Here is a 16,079-nt window from a genome sequence, read left to right as displayed (position 1 = left end):
TGAGCTAATTTGAGTGATTTAGTGAAAATTTCTAAAAAGAAGATTGGAGCGTGCCACAGTAGTTTGAAATCACGAAAAGCTGGCTGAAACTATGAAATGTCCATTAAATCGGCCAAATTTTGTTTCTCACAGGTTTTTGGAGTCGCAGATTACGAATCCGATGTCAAAAACATTTAAAAAAATGACGGATTCAATATGACGGGTGAATATGCTGAATAAACTTTCGATTATTTTCAAAATTGATATAATGGGTTTTTGATCTCGTTGATTATGAATCATACGCCCACAATATTGGATCCATGATATTTTTTCTTAATTTTTGACTTTGGATTCATAATCGGCCAGCTTAAAACCCCCCTTATACTAATTTTGAAAAGAATTGAAACTTTATCTAGCATACACGCCCGCCATACTGGATCCAACATTTTGACTTCTAAAGTTTTTAACATCGGATTAATATTCAGCGACCTTAAAAACACCAGTATACTACTTTTAAAAATCCTAAACCTATTTACCATACTTCTCCCAATAGTTACCCAAAAGTAACATAGTTTGGCCGATTTTATCAGCATTTTATACTTTTGGCAAGGTTTTTGCGATTTGACCCCACTGTGGGTTGTGAGAATTGTTAAAGAGGAGACATAAATATGTGTTTCGTGTTTCTATTACGTCATGCATCACCAGTTTTCGCTCTCTTCCAACAATGTGTCGAGAACAGGAGCCTGTAATATTATGGAGGCCTTGAAGGCCTTCGAAGTCAGGCGAACCAGCCGGTTTCAAGTTTCATATGCTCAACATCGACAGACTAAATGTTTCTTTCTTCTGTTTAGTATCACACGTCTGTTCCAGGGTCAGAAATTAGAGAAGAAGACATCAACTAGGCGACAAGAGTACGCCGAAGATAGGCAGTATTGCTTAAATTACTTAGGTCGACATCGCGTTTCGGCTTTCCTTTCAGTAAGGCGGTGCCACAAGTATTCAGACAAGCATCAATCGATACTTCATAGATCTAAACTACAACAACAACCTAATTCTTTGCTTAATGTGACTGCAATGCGTTGTATTTTCAACAGTAAGGCTTCTTTACTGCAAATATGACAGAACCGTTTAAAGGCTCACCACCGTCGACAATCTTGTCATAACTTCGGTCTACGTAACGTCATGAGCCTGACAAATATATCAGATTTGAGCACTGATTGATCCGTACTCCGAAATCTTTGTAATCTCAAAAGTCTTGTCCAAGAAGCTTGAACTTCCTCGGCAAGAAGGCATTTTCATCAGCATTGTGTTTTACCACTCACTTTCAGTCCACCAAATTAAGTTATTTTCAGAGCTACACATAACAAGTACTTTTCAAGACAATGTTTTCCAATCGTTTCAACTTTAAAATTCAAAACGGCGAATCCAATGTGGATCAATACAAGCAGTCTTGTGGAAAAATGTATGTGCCTAATTTGAAAAACTATACTGAACTTGACGCTTCATTAGATTGAAAGTTTATATGATTCTGAAAAAAACTGAAACTGCATTTTCCACTGACGATGACATTAGGTTTCTATGGATATAATGCAAAAAAAATCCACAGTAAAAGTATGGAAATTCCCCCAAGTAAAAATAAACCCCAAGTAGCAATTTTTATTCCAATTTGTTTTATGTTTATAATTGATATCTGACATACTGGATCCGACATTTTTAATGGTGAGATTTTGAATCTGGATTCGACTAGAGTGACCCCTAAAACCTTCAAATACGCCGAATGATCATTCTTTGGCAGAAATTATTTATACCATGAAGGATATGGGTACGCCATGATAAAGCATATTAAAAAATATATGTAGCACATCATATATAATATCTAAGCGCAAAGTTTACAGCCAATAGCTCACCCCTATACATGGCCCATACGTTTGGGATAGTTTACGCGACTGTCTCGTATAAGCTGAGTTATAGGTAGGGCTAGCTGGAATGTAATCCTACAAATGTACAGATATGTATGACAATTCAAAAAAAATAGTGTTTATTTAACAACTTCCATTGACAGCATAACAAACTTATAAGCCCTCCGAATTAAGACGGCACTGCGAGCCAGAACAAGAAGTGGGGAGAGGACCAAGTGCGAGATTTCTTTACCAAATTACAGAAAGGAAAAGTAAACCAAGCTATTGAGATGGTGGTATGGAAAATAGTATATTTTTTTGTCCAAGTGTACGATAAACAAGAGGTTGAATGAGTACAATGTCTGTTGCGGGCTTTTGTGGAAATGAGGAATGCAACGGTAAGCGCATTCGCTCCCGTATTAACGGGAGGGAATAACACGTTTCAATCCGCTGATACGGTTTAGTAAGGGCACTCAAAAAGAACGCATGCGTCACCGTCGTCGGGCGGCCATTTCACACTTTCAGCCGGTTCTACGGGCACGTAAGTCGTGTTTATCGTGGACGTCGGATAAAAATATTTTATGGATTTGCTAAGAGTAGTAAATATAATAGTTAGCAACGGAGAAAAATATAGTAGGGTAAGGGATAAAAGAAGACGACATAACAAAGGAAGAAATAGCCAACGCGTTGGGTACAATGAAAGATGGAAAGGCACCTTGTATATATGAGATTCCAAATCATGTCTGAAAATATGGAGGGGGGGGGGGGGGCAAAACTAAAGAAATATGCATGGATAATGTGTTATATAGTTTGAAGATCAGAGGGGTAGCCACAGTTATGGAAAGAAGGAGCAGTGGTACCCATAGTAAAGAAGGGCAAAGGGAAGGAGCTAAATGATTTTAGGAAAATGACGTCAATGACATTATAGTCTGAAGTATTTTGTTTTATCGCACAGATTGAAGAAACAATTTGAGAAAAAAAGATAGAGCCAACGAATCCGACAGGTTCAGAAAAAGAATGGAAAGAATGAACAACATATATTGATATACATCTTTGATGTATAAAAAGGGAGAGCTGAGAATTTTGACTCGAGAGAACTGTCACCTGTGATTATCACAAGTATCGGTTTCCAGATCTCAATTCCCAGCTCTCACCTCGCCGAGCCTTGCTTTTTCCCCAGTCACATTTTTCTATAATCTAACAGTTCAGTTTATATTTCCAAAAACTTGGCTTGCCTAAATGCGGGTTCCAAGTAGAAATTTCTAGTAAGATACTTATAAACTGATCATTTATTAGTATCTCAGAAGAAGTTGTATAATTAAGCAAGGCAAGTTGTATTGAAATGTTATAACCTTATGAATAAAATAACGAATGGAAATAGTAAGTAATATTTAGGTTCGCACTAATTAAACATTATTGATAAAAAATTAATCAACAATTCTCCTAACGATAATAATAGCAATGATGGATGGTTGGTACTGTGTGATCGATTTGTTACTGGTATCAGGATATGTGTATTATAATTACAACCATTCAATTACTTTTAATGTCAAGAAAAATATTAACTATTCTCACCTTACAGTATGCCATAAATAAGTCAAATTGTAACTTTAGTTGTAATGTAGAGAAGGAGGAAGATTAGAGCGGAGAAGTGTCAAACGCACATGAACAAGCAGAAGGACACTGGCGTGCGGGCCCGCAGAAGGGAGGTGGGAGGCAATTCGCGAACAAGAATCCCCTCTCTGCACACATTAGCCAGAGTGCCACCTCAATCGGAGGAAGCAGTAGGACGCCGAGAACGTCTGTCGTAAGCTCGGCACCATCTAACCCCAAAGCAGTCATTGATACGCGAAATGAAAATAATAAAAATAATAAAAAAACAACCACAAGACCGGAAAAAATACCCCCAATAAATATGATTATAGACGAGGTTAATCACCCCTATACTGCCCTGCATAAACTTTTAAAAGATTCAGTTCAATTTAAACCAGTAGTTTACAATCTTGGCTCAGATGTGTATTCCATTCGCGTGTCTTTTATCGAAGACTATCGCAAAATTATTTCAAATCTAGAGCAGCAAGGCTTTCAATATTATTTATACAAAAGCATTGACTCTCCACCTATCAAAATAGTTATTAGGAATATCCCCATTGCGTACCCGGAGGATTTAGTACACCTCGAACTCCAAGACGAAGGGTTCATTATTATGTCAGTTGCTCGCATGAGAAACCGACAAACCAAGAAAGCCTTACCAACGCTTCTAGTAAAGGTCCCGAATACCCCTAAAGCAAAAGAACTTCTTAACCTGCAATCTATTGCATATATTAAAGTAAAAGTCGAGCCCTATGTTAAGCCCAGGAAAACTTCCCAGTGCTTTAAGTGCCAAAGATTTCATCATGTCTCTGACGTGTGTCACGCCACTCCACGCTGTGTGAAGTGCGGTGGCGCACACCAGAGCTTCGCATGCAAAAAAGATCCCAAATCACCTGCGCTGTGCTGGAGACGACCCCACTCACTACAGAGGTTACTGTGCTTCTAAAAATCCTTCGGAAAACCTTCAACCGTTAATTCCAAAACAAATAAAGAAGCGGCTCCTAATAAAGCAGCTATACATACAACACCGAAAGAAAATCCTACTCGTGAACGCACCCCACCAGTCACTGTCCAATCACAGGAAAAATTAAAACTTTACAGCGCTGCCGTCACATCTACTTCAGAAGCGCATGCGATCAAACCTCAAACTGCGCAACCATCTGAAACAACGAGAATTACTAACATACGTGCCAAACCAACTATCATCAAGAAAATTCTAGGCCCACAAATTAAAACTAGTCAAACTGTTGTTCCCACCAAAAATACTCTCTCTCAGGATATCAAATTAAATCTTGTCAATTTGTTAAAAAGAGCAACAACCTTAACCACTGATATTATGGGAGAAAAAACAAATATCACCCAAGCTATAAATTCAACCGCCGAGATTATGAGTAATATACTTTCTCTTGCTATACAAAATGGCCAACTATAATAACAACACACTAAAAATAAATTTTTGGAATGCTCAGGATATTCTGAAAGAAGGACATGAATTAGCAATATACCTGTACCAAAATAACATCACCATTTGCTTGCTCAGTGAAACTTTACGAAGCGAATCCCTACGCGTCGACCTAGTCCGTGGATATAAATTGTACAGAAATAACACTAATAGAGGTACCGCCATTCTAATTCAAGAAAATATTGATCACCGCGAACTAATAATTCCTAAAATTGAAGCCCTTTTAGGTACTGCTATACAAATAAAAATTCACGAGAAACCATATGCTATATTCTCGTTCTATCAAACTCCCTCTCGCGAATTTACAAAAAATACTACAGAAAAATATTCAAACTTGTAGCCTCGGTAATAGCTGCAGGGGACTTGCACCATTAACGAATTAGACTCAGATCATCGACCAGTTTTTCTAAGCCTTTTTATAAACTGTGAAAAAGCTCCGGTCAGGCATCGCTATAATTTTGCAAAAGCTAATTGGCAAACATTCAACTTGACCCTAGAAACGCTTGTTAATTTTGAACCTTCAATAACAAACGCTAGCCATATCGACGAAGCCATAACTAATCTTACCTCTAGCATACAAAATGCCATTCGCACTTCAGTCCCTCAGACCACCATTAAAAAATACGATCCACCTCTCAGCCCAGAGATTAAAGACCTTATCCACACTTGCAATAAACTCTGTCGGACGCACCAAAAAACTGAAAGCTGTATCCTTAAAAACGTCATTAACTACCTATGGAGAACTATAGCAATTAAAGCTCAAGAGCACTGACGCAAAATTTGGAATAAAGAAGTTGGTAAACTTCAAATCAAGGATAACTCTATATATAGTATGACTAAAGCCCTAACAAAGCCGCGAAATAATATTCCTCCTCTCAAAAATCCAGACCAAACGTTCGCGCTCTCTCCTATCGATAAAGCAAATCTCCTAGCGGAAAATTATGAAAGTAACTTCGCTCCACATGACGAGCCATCCGATACTCAGCACATTGCGGAATCTGAAAAAATTGTTTCCGAATTTCTCAAAATCCCAAGCACTGATAACTTCAAGAATATAACCCATAAGGAACAAACCAAACAAATAAAAAATACTAGAAATAAAAAAACTCCCGGCCCCAATTCAATTACAAATCTAGTCCTAAAAAATCTTCCCATCTCTTGCTTAAAACTGCTTGCTCTTATCTTCAATGCTTGTATTCAATTAAGCTACTTCCTTGAATTTTGGAAAATAGCTCATATTTTAGTTTTTCAGAAAAAAGGCAAGGATCAATATCATCCAACCAGCTACAGGCCCATTAGTTTTCTCAATACAATGAGCAAAATCTTTGAAAAAAATAATACTCACTCGCCTAAACTTTCACCTCGAAGAAAATAGCATCCTTAAATCGTAACAATACGGTTTCAGAAAAGGTCACTCTACGCAGCACACGATGCTCAAGCTAACCGAAGTCATTAGCTTAAATTTCAATTGTATAAAACATACTGGAGCTGTTTTCCTCGATATAGAAAAAGCTTTTGACAGTGTCTGGCATGTATGACTGCTAAAAAACTAATAAATTACAATTTCCCCAGAGGGCTCATCCTATTTATAAACTATTATCTTTCTAACAGAAAATTCTCAGTCAAAATAAGCCCGACACTCTCAAAAGAGAAACTCATCTGAGCGGGTGTGCCCCAAGGCAGCATTCTTGGACCGGTTTTTTTATTATATACTTAAACGACATCCCTGAGGTCCCCGAAGTTTCAATTGGACTATCTATTTTTTCTATATTTTCTATCTATATATTATATATATTATATACTATATATTATATTACTATCTATATTTTCTTTCTGGTCCGTTCAAAAAATTTTACAACTACTTAACAAAGCTCTTGAAGTCATCGAGGCTTGGGCTAAGCTATGGAGAATAAAAATAAACGTACCAAAGTCAGAATCAATTCTCTTCTCAGTCAGAAGACCAGTTAAAATTTATCCACCCAAAATGTTTAACGAACCAATAGAATGGAAGAACCCCTTAAAAAATACCTAGGGGGTAAACTTCATAAACGTCTTAATTGGAAGCAGCATATCCATGAAACTAAAGGGAAAGTTCTCGGGGTTCTCTCGCGCTTAGTTCCCATTATTATTAGACACTCGAGTCTAAAACCCGAATATCGACTCCTACCCACTAGAAACTTTATTTTTTTCCTCCCTGTAACCCCCAGTTCCTTCTCTTTTTTTCTCATCTTTTCTTCTATAAAATAAATTAACAGATTTTTGTGATTTTTTTCCGTTCACGGGCTTTTTTCTACACATAATTAACGTCACTTTTAATTCCAGCCATGTAAAATTTTTCTCAGACTATGTAACAATGCCCAAACGGGTAACGCACAACAACTTCTTCCAGTGCGATCATTCTTCAGAGAGATCATTAAACGGGAGTGCGCGACAGGCGCGGCTCGCCGCGCCAGCCACCCACTACCATACATTAGATCTCACAAGAGGGGGCGATGGTTTGGACCCCCTCATCCCCACCCCCTTTTTCTTTTTCTACTAGCTTCACTCGGCCTTCACCCGTCACACCGCACGGAACACTTTATCATCCGCTCTCTGACGTCACCAGTTGACGTCAAGTATACCGCACCATCAGCGTTCTCTTTCTCTATCTCTCTGACGCTACCTAGGGAGTTGAAGGGAGGAAATAAATCACAGTTCAGATTGGAAATTTTGTTTATAATCGTCATCAACATGTAAACCTCTGTTCTTTTTAGAGTAACAAAATTTTGAATTGTTGAATCCGATCTCGGAATTCACTCCCTGATCCAACTGTTGGAGTATTTCTGTTAGCAGTGCTTCTCTCCAAGGTTACATTCTAACAGACTACTAAGCTAGAAATCTCTCTGCCTAATGCCTAGATCGAAGTTGAACCAATCTTGGTCTTCGGTCCCTGGTCCAACCGTTAAGTACTTCTGTTAGCAGTGCTTCTCCTCAGGGTGTCATTCTAACAGGCTACTAAGCGAGAAATCTCTCAGCCTAGTGCCTAAATCGTAGTTGAACCGGTCTTGGTATTCGGTCCCTGGTCCAACCGTTGAGTATTCCTGTTTGTAATGCCCGTTCCCAGGGTGTCATTCTAACAGACTACTAAGCGAGAGATCTCTCGGCCTAGGGCCTAGATCGAAGTTAAACCGATCTTGGTCTTCAGTCCCTGGTCTAATCGTTAAGTATTTCTGTAATGCCATCGCAAAACGTATACAGAAAGAAATAGAAGCTTGCCGAGAGCGCGTAAACTCCACCACAATGAACAGAGACGAGTCGCAACAATCACACAACGGATTTCCGGCTATCTCACCAACCAGTCCCCCGTCACCGAGGAGGAAACGGCTGTTCCCGACACTCGACGCGGTGTCCCTGGTTACAAGAAGAACCCCACCTTCACCACCAAGAGGCTGTCTGCCTTTCTCGCGGATGGTTCGCAGGACCTCCCATTCTCTGTTTCCGAAATTCAAATGCCGGTTGAGTCACCTTCCGGAGGGTTTGGCATATCCAGGGGACCTAGAAAGACATCCCGGCATAATACAAGATCGGGAGGTGCAGAAATATAAAATAACAAAGTTCCTAGAGGATATGCTGACTCCATCCACGTCCCCAAGGACTTGAGCTCAGGTTAATACAAACCTCCAACCCTTGGAAAATGTTTAAGAAAGCCAGGGGAAGGAGGACTTACCAGCAACCTCCAGCGAGTGAACAAATTACGCCCAAGGGTAAACAAGAGTTGTACTCGTGGCTCTTTCGTAAGCAAGATTACGTATTCGCTGAACCATTAGAGGTTACAAAAGAACCTGACCGGAAGAACCGTCAGTATCACTCTCATTCTACCAACTGATAATCTTGAAAAACCGGCCCCTTTCGGGGCCATCATACGTATTATACAAGGAATACTTTCCATTTAATTGAAACAGATTATTTGGGAAACGTATCAATATGTTCAGAATTATCTGGTAAATAAAGGGATTAAGAGATAGAAAGAGGCAATGATAGCAACGTAAAAACCAAGCCTAAACATTTTGTAATCGAATTGATGATTTTCGAAATATACATAAATATTTATTATCTCAATCAAAAAGAAATTGATTTATTATGGTTTGTTGTCTCAAAAAATGTTACTAGCATTGTTCATCTCGGGAATCGTTTTTCTAGGGAAAAATATGGGTTAAAGCTGCATTGTAAGTTTGTAATAGCAATTGATTTCCGTATATGTATTCATCGAATCTTCACACACCTAAAACAATTTCTAAACCTTCTTTATCAATGTGCGCATAAGTCTTTTCCATAGGTCTTCTCCATGCGCCAGTGATGCACCGATTCCATGCGGTGATGTGCTACAAATCAACACGATCTTCTTTGTGTGGTCAAAACACGCTACCAAAATGATTAATTTTGTTAAGAAACCTACGTAATTGCGAAAAATTCTTAGATTTTGGAGCATTAAGGACACATTCGAATTTCTTTTGTATCAATATAATGCACTATTTAACGATTTTAAGCAATTGATATTCAACTATTTCTGCAAAAATTTACAAGAATTAAGTTTTAATATCAATCCCGCATCATCTAATCGCTTCAATACTTAGCTCAATCTAATTAAGTAGGTTCCAACCTCTTTCGTTGAAATTTAGATGTCATCAAAAAAATTACTACGTCCTGCATTCCCAACAGCAAAATTTCCATTGTACTTTCAAAAGTTCCGGATGCAGTCGCAATACTGTATAATAATCTCGCGTATTTAGATAATCCTAAGTGAGTAATAATTACTAGGAGTTCTTGAGATTCCTCTGACAATAGTAATTGTTGATACGCCTCCGAAAAATTAATCTTAGTGAAATACCGAGCTCCTAGACAGTTTTCAGAATCCCTTCTGGTTTAGGGAAGGGAATAACGATTTACTCCAACATATTTATTTAGCTTAACCTTATAATCTCTTTTAAGCTACTTTTCCACTGGAAATTTTAATGCAACAGGTAATCTTATTGGGTGAAAACGTTGGCTTTGCTTCCGCTTTTGAATTTGATTTTACTTTGCCTATATTTAATAATTCAAGCTAGGAATATAGAACATTCGGAATTTTTTCTCGCGTTTTATTCGTTTCTTTTTCAAAATATACAGTAAGTTTATTTACTCTTCCCTTTTCATCTGTTTCACTATTGAATTTAGGTGGCCATATTCCAATATCATGCAGCCAATTTCCACCCATAATATGTTCGCCCACCTTTTCTAACCAAGTACAAAATTGTACAAAATTGGTTTCAACGGTATATCGCTAATTTTTTAGATCATTTTCCTTATCTGAAATTGAAGCAATCGCCGCAAGCTGTTTATTTCCGTTTTAATCGGGATTGTATTTATAATTCTTGTTTCGAAAATAGGATCAACGGAAGAAGAAAATAAAGTATTGCTACTGCTTACTTCTAAATTTAATTCGTCAATCCGGATAAACTCATCCATACATCTATTCTGTTCACCTTCATCTGTTGATACCTCTAACTGGCAAACATTTCGACCACCGATTGGGATTCTTTCGTCCTTCTCTCACCGCCTCTTTCACCGTCTCGATCTCTCTCTCTCCCTTTCCCCATCAACTACCTCTGTGTGCGATCGTCTTGTTCCGTTGCAGAAGGATGAGGTGATAGCGGGGAATAAATCACTTCGTAATCCTACAAACACAAAAATCACAAGCACGTTGCACAGGGACACACACTTAAAGTTTGAGAGGAAGTTAATGGATAAGAAACATAAAAGGCAAGTGATTAATGATTTATAAAACAGAATCTCTGTTAATATAAAAAGGATAGTTTTCGGCGTAAAAAAATAAAAATCCACTCCGTAGTTATGTCATAATGTCCGAGAACTCTTGCACTTCGCTCAAATAAACCTCACTACGGACGTCACCCCCTAAAGGGAACTGCGAATTGGTCATCTCAATTTTCAGGTAGTATGATATACACCCTCGAGCTAATCCCACCGAAAGACGAAACCCAGATAGCCCTGAAAACTTGCTATGACTCATGCGCGCCTCTTTCAAAGTTCTCAACTAGGAGTTCATTGACAAGTACGTTATTCCAAAGTAAATCTTTAAATATATTTCATCTTATAAGCTAAAGTCTGTATAAATACAAACTTCAGAGAGATTTAAGTGATAATTATATAAACGAATATATAATCCCCTACTTTAAAAATAAACAAAAGATACACAGACATAGCTTATAGTTTAGTTTTAGAGCTGTTCCTTTTATTTCTTCGTTTTCAGTTTTAGTTTTTAACTGAGAACATTAGTTTTAATGCTTTATGAATTAATAAAATGCTGGAAATCGGAGAGACTGGCTATCATAAGCGTCGAGCAGAACATATAAGCGTGCAATGTTTCCATTGCTTCGCTCGTGCCTAAATTTTGCGAAGTAGAAGAACTGTGGGAGAACTGCGGAAAAACCGCCCAAATGGGTAACGTACAACAACTTCTTCCAGTCCGATCATTCTTCGGGGAGATCATTATTCGCGAGTGCGCGACTTGGCGCGGCTTTGCCGCGCCAGCCGCCCACTCCCGTGCATTGGATCTCACGAGAGTCTCTCTGCTTCTCCAGCCTAAGGAGAAGTTGAATAGAAAAAGGATTGACTGCTGTAATTTAAACGTAGTAGAGAGAACATAATCCTGGTCGAATTACTCCGAGGATTAATATTATCGGCACCTGGAGGTGACCGAGTCTCAACTGTTTCCAGGAGGAAAAGGACATTCGTCCGCCTATCACCATCCGGAGTCTACGTTCGGTCTGCACTCGGCCTATCCACCGGTGTCTAACCTGTTGCCACCTGTAGGTGGCCATTCTGCGGCACCTAGCCTTTATGCCGGCAAACGGAAGTGCCTCACTCTCGGACCGTTGCACAGTGGTCTGAAAGAGGAATTTACTGTTCATAATCGCCCACAGGTCGTATTTCTTAACCATTTAAAAGTTTTTTTTAGAAATGCTCAGCAATTAATTTTTAAGAGAATTGTGGTTTGCTTGTTTCTAATTTTTTTCACAGAGCAACAATATATAAACAAATATAGTGACAAAATTGACCATTTTAGATTTGTGAATATTTATCTCAAGAAAAAATACAGATAGAAACTCCCTATCAGCCGGAATTATTACACATGCATTCATAGAACATAATTAATTTTAATAATATTTCACTTAATTATTATAAACAAATTCTATAAACAAATTCTTTATAAACGAGTTTTTCTCATAGCTGAATTGATTTTTCTGAACAAAAGTGATTCACAGTTCTCTTTAAAGCCATTTATATACTTCAAGCTTTATCAAACATAAACAATATAGATCGTTTATAACAATTTAGTCAAACAAGTCTCCTAATCGGCCGTTTCCTCGTTGAAAAAAATGTTTTTTTCTTCAATAATTATTAGAGTGACATTTATTGCGGTGACTAACCAACGAAATTAAAAAAAGAATAATTTATATGATTGTTATAAACAATTTTTTAAACAAAACTATGATTTATTTTTTTTTACATGCAAAAAGGACGGTTTTCCACTGAAATTATCCGACAATAAACTAACAGTGATTCCAAAATTGGGTATGGGACATTAAATAATAATTTGCGTAATTGTAAATAAATTTATTAAAACAATGCGTGACAATCTGCGGTTGGTCGTAAAAAAGAGTTCTTTCTTCTTCAATCATTTTTGTGATAATCTTATTTGTGTTATTGAATCAATGAAAAAATTGATAATTATAATGAGATTATTATAAAAAACTTAAAATAAATAAATTACGATTTTTTATAATAATCTCATTATTATTATAAGTATCAATTTTTTCATTGGTTCAATGATACAAATAAGATTATCACAAAAATGATTGAAGAAAAAATAACTTTTTTCTACCTCTAACCGCAGATTGTCACGCATTGTTTTAAAATTGTTATTAACAATTACGCAAATTATTATTTAATGTCCTGTATCCAATTTTTGAATCACTGTTAGTTTATTGTCGGATAATTTCAGCGGAAAACTGTCCTTTTTGCATGTAAAAAAATAAATCATAGTCCTCTTCTATCCCGCTGAACACATCCCGGACGGCCACAATCCGACCATCCGTAAACCACTTGCAGTGCTTAAGATCCGCCGGGAGGACACGATGGAATTGGAAAGGAGAGAAATATGGGACCGATACAAATTCCTCATCCGGACCTGTCGGCTGGGAATTCGCCGCCCATAAACTACCGTTACTTGACCCAACGAAGAATTCTATAATGGTCTCGAAACAGCTCCACCAAAGATGGTGGAGAAGTCGACTAATGAGGTGCGCAACTTCACCGATCAAACGACTCGCCTATTCGACGAACTTCGAGAACTGAACGAGTTTGTTTCACAAAACGTATAGATCTGAAGAACCCTTGGAAGACTTTCATCGATGGAGGGGGAAAGGGGACGTATCTACAACCGCTTGACAGCCAGAAAATCGTGAAAAATGGAATGCAAGATCTTGACGCCTGGCTACTAAAGAGACCAGGATTCATCTACTGCAACCCCCAAATTCAACTACCTCACTCGAAAAACGATCGTCCTAAGTCACACGTGAGCTACCTCCTTGATCCTAATAAACGCGCTTCACATCTAATAATCCCCCCCCCCCTCCATACTCCCCCGGGGCGGGGAATGTACCAAGTATTACTGTCATAGACCTTCTAAAAAATTAAACACCGCTCTTTTGAATACTGTAAGTTGTAAAACTGGAGGACCTTTTTGAATGCTTCTTCAGTTTTCTTCGTGATTTGAAACGGAGCGGATGTCTCTATTTATTTACGTCCAAAACTATCCTTTTTATATTAACAGAGATTCTGTTTTATAAACTTTCAATCGTTTGCCTTTTTTGTTTCTTATTCACTTACTTCATCTCAAACTTTAAATGTGTGTCTCTGCGCAACGTGCTTACGATATTTGTTTGACATAGAAACACTGAGTTTATGCATAAAAACATTTTTCTACCAAATATTGAATACCAAAGTTTAATTTTCATTTTATTATATTCATTGTAACCACCAAATTTTAGGCTAAGTTAACTATGTTATACTTCATTAATTATTCTAACGTTTGTAATATGAAATCAAAACAAACGGGTTGTTTGCATGGAAAAAACCAAGATTCTTCTGACAATACAAATTTTTTGTTATTCAAGAAAAAGCCTAAGCTAAACTATCCATACATTTTTATTTTCTACGCCCTAATCTAATACTAAAAAAAGTGAGAAGATTTCTAACATAGTGAACGTTTAGTTTTTTTATATTCACGGAAGAAATCGTATAATATGCTAAATCCAATAGCCTAACGACATAAACGAAAAGTCTAAATTCTAACTTCAGAACATTATTCTAGGATTTGCACAATGGCAGTAGTTGATATAACGCAAATATAAAGATACAGATCATTTAAAAGATACTTTAATTTATAAACACACAATTTGAAGATTAATGGGTAGGCCTATGCCTTTAGGAGATGAATATTTCTCCTTTTTCACCAACTAGGTGTTAAACCGCTCCTAATGGTAATCTTCTTTTACTGTTAAAGTGTCTAAATGGCCTTAATGGGTTAATGACCTGGCGCTCAGGTGTCAAGGTGTCCCCAAACAGAGGGGGTGCGGGCTTCGCACGTGCCGCAATGCCTATAGCAGGCAAGGAGTTCAGATACTCTCCGAGCGCAAGAACGAGGGAAGGACTCAAGGGATCATCTTCAAAAGAATATTTTATTTAATATAGAATTTTAAAGGTCGTGGACCAAAAGCCAAGAATTAATTGAGGTTGCTTGGAGATATGGATGGATAGCAAAGGCGAAACTGAGAAGTACCTCTCTAAAATCTGGTCTTTAGCCGACAGCTTAAATCAAAGAGGAACTTGGAAGGCAAGGAAAGGAAGAAACGGTCTTCCCTTCAGGTTTTCCCCAACAATCTTCGCTTTTCAGTTCCAAGATCAAGAGAGCTGATTATTAGCTTAGCAGGGCTTTTTATTCTCTCGCTCCTACTCTACCTCCCAGAGGCACGTAATTCTGGTTGCGTGGGAGTTCTCGGAGTCTCTCCTTTGCGATGCTTGTTTTTAGAAGGATAGCATAGGAGATGTCCCTATTGCCTATTTTCAAGGTACCCTCGTAACTCGCAGGTTACAATATATATAATGTTTAAATCTGATATCTAGTACTGAAGAAGACCCCTATCCGTGGTCGAAATGTTATCCAATTTAAACTTTTTTAGGAAATGCACGTTTTATAATTAAGAATTTTGATAAGACCCTAATGCCAATGAAATATTCCTTCAGACAAATTTAATAATTGGGTCAATTAAATCCGAAAACTTTCAAAACAACAGTAAATATGTCACTGAACAATTTTGAAAACGGCACTTATCAGCGAGGGGACTTGGCATCTCACTCTGGTAGATGGGATAATGGGTTTTATATGCATATTCTATACAATTGCAGAGACGGTGAACACATCGTCTCCTTTCTCAAGAGCTGATCCTAGACCAAGCTTCAATTAGCTAAATAATCAAATCAAAAAGTTTTCCTCTTGCCCTGTGGATAGAGAGGGATTTTTCCTGAAAAAATCACAAATTTTTATCTTGAATTCGTTGACTTTCAAAGCAGTAGTTGTATGGCAAAATTTTCACATTTAACTGACAGATTCCAGAGGTCCACCATGAACATAATAATGAGTGTTGAGTCTAATATCAACAAAATACCAGAGGTAGATCAAGATCGCGATAGACAAAATCTCCCCCGTTCAGGCCGATATTTTCTTATTTAGGCAGTGCTACTTACAAATTAGCACCATTCAAAAAATATTAATGCAAATAATATTGAAGCTCATAAAAAATCGAGAGTGCTAAACAACTTCGATTTAGAGAATTCAATGAGGAATATCAGGATCCCGGAAAATCAGGTCTTCGCGTTACTAGACGTGGTTTCCCTTTTTACAAATGTGCCGAAAGAAAAGGTAGTCGAGGCGGTTCGTAGTCTGTGCAACGTGTTTGTGATTTTTCTTTTTGTGGGATTACGAAGTGATACACTTCCCCGCGACCACCTCTACCTTCTGCAACGGCACGGGACAATCAAACTGAAAG

General features: G+C 37.7%; 1 protein-coding gene across 3 annotated transcripts in view; it reads right to left on the bottom strand.

Moving 5' to 3' along the window:
* The window catches only part of LOC117182998, a 298,189-nt gene that overhangs the window by 24,721 nt on the left and 257,389 nt on the right, over nt 1-16,079 (bottom strand). Inside the window, exon 6 of one of the 3 annotated variants that reach the window (XM_033376129.1) lies at nt 10,460-10,625. The exons of the other annotated variants lie outside the window; for them this stretch is intronic. Within the exon in view, the coding sequence (XP_033232020.1) occupies nt 10,613-10,625 (13 nt within the window). The 3' untranslated portion in view covers nt 10,460-10,612. Of the gene's footprint in view, nt 1-10,459; nt 10,626-16,079 lie in introns of those variants that run through there. 3 annotated transcript variants of the gene reach the window in all.

Source organism: Belonocnema kinseyi, chromosome 2 (genome assembly GCF_010883055.1).
Source record: "Belonocnema kinseyi isolate 2016_QV_RU_SX_M_011 chromosome 2, B_treatae_v1, whole genome shotgun sequence".
NCBI lineage: Eukaryota > Metazoa > Arthropoda > Insecta > Hymenoptera > Cynipidae > Belonocnema > Belonocnema kinseyi.
The sequence above is the reverse complement of the archived record's forward strand: the minus strand, read 5'-3'. Positions and strand labels throughout refer to the sequence as shown.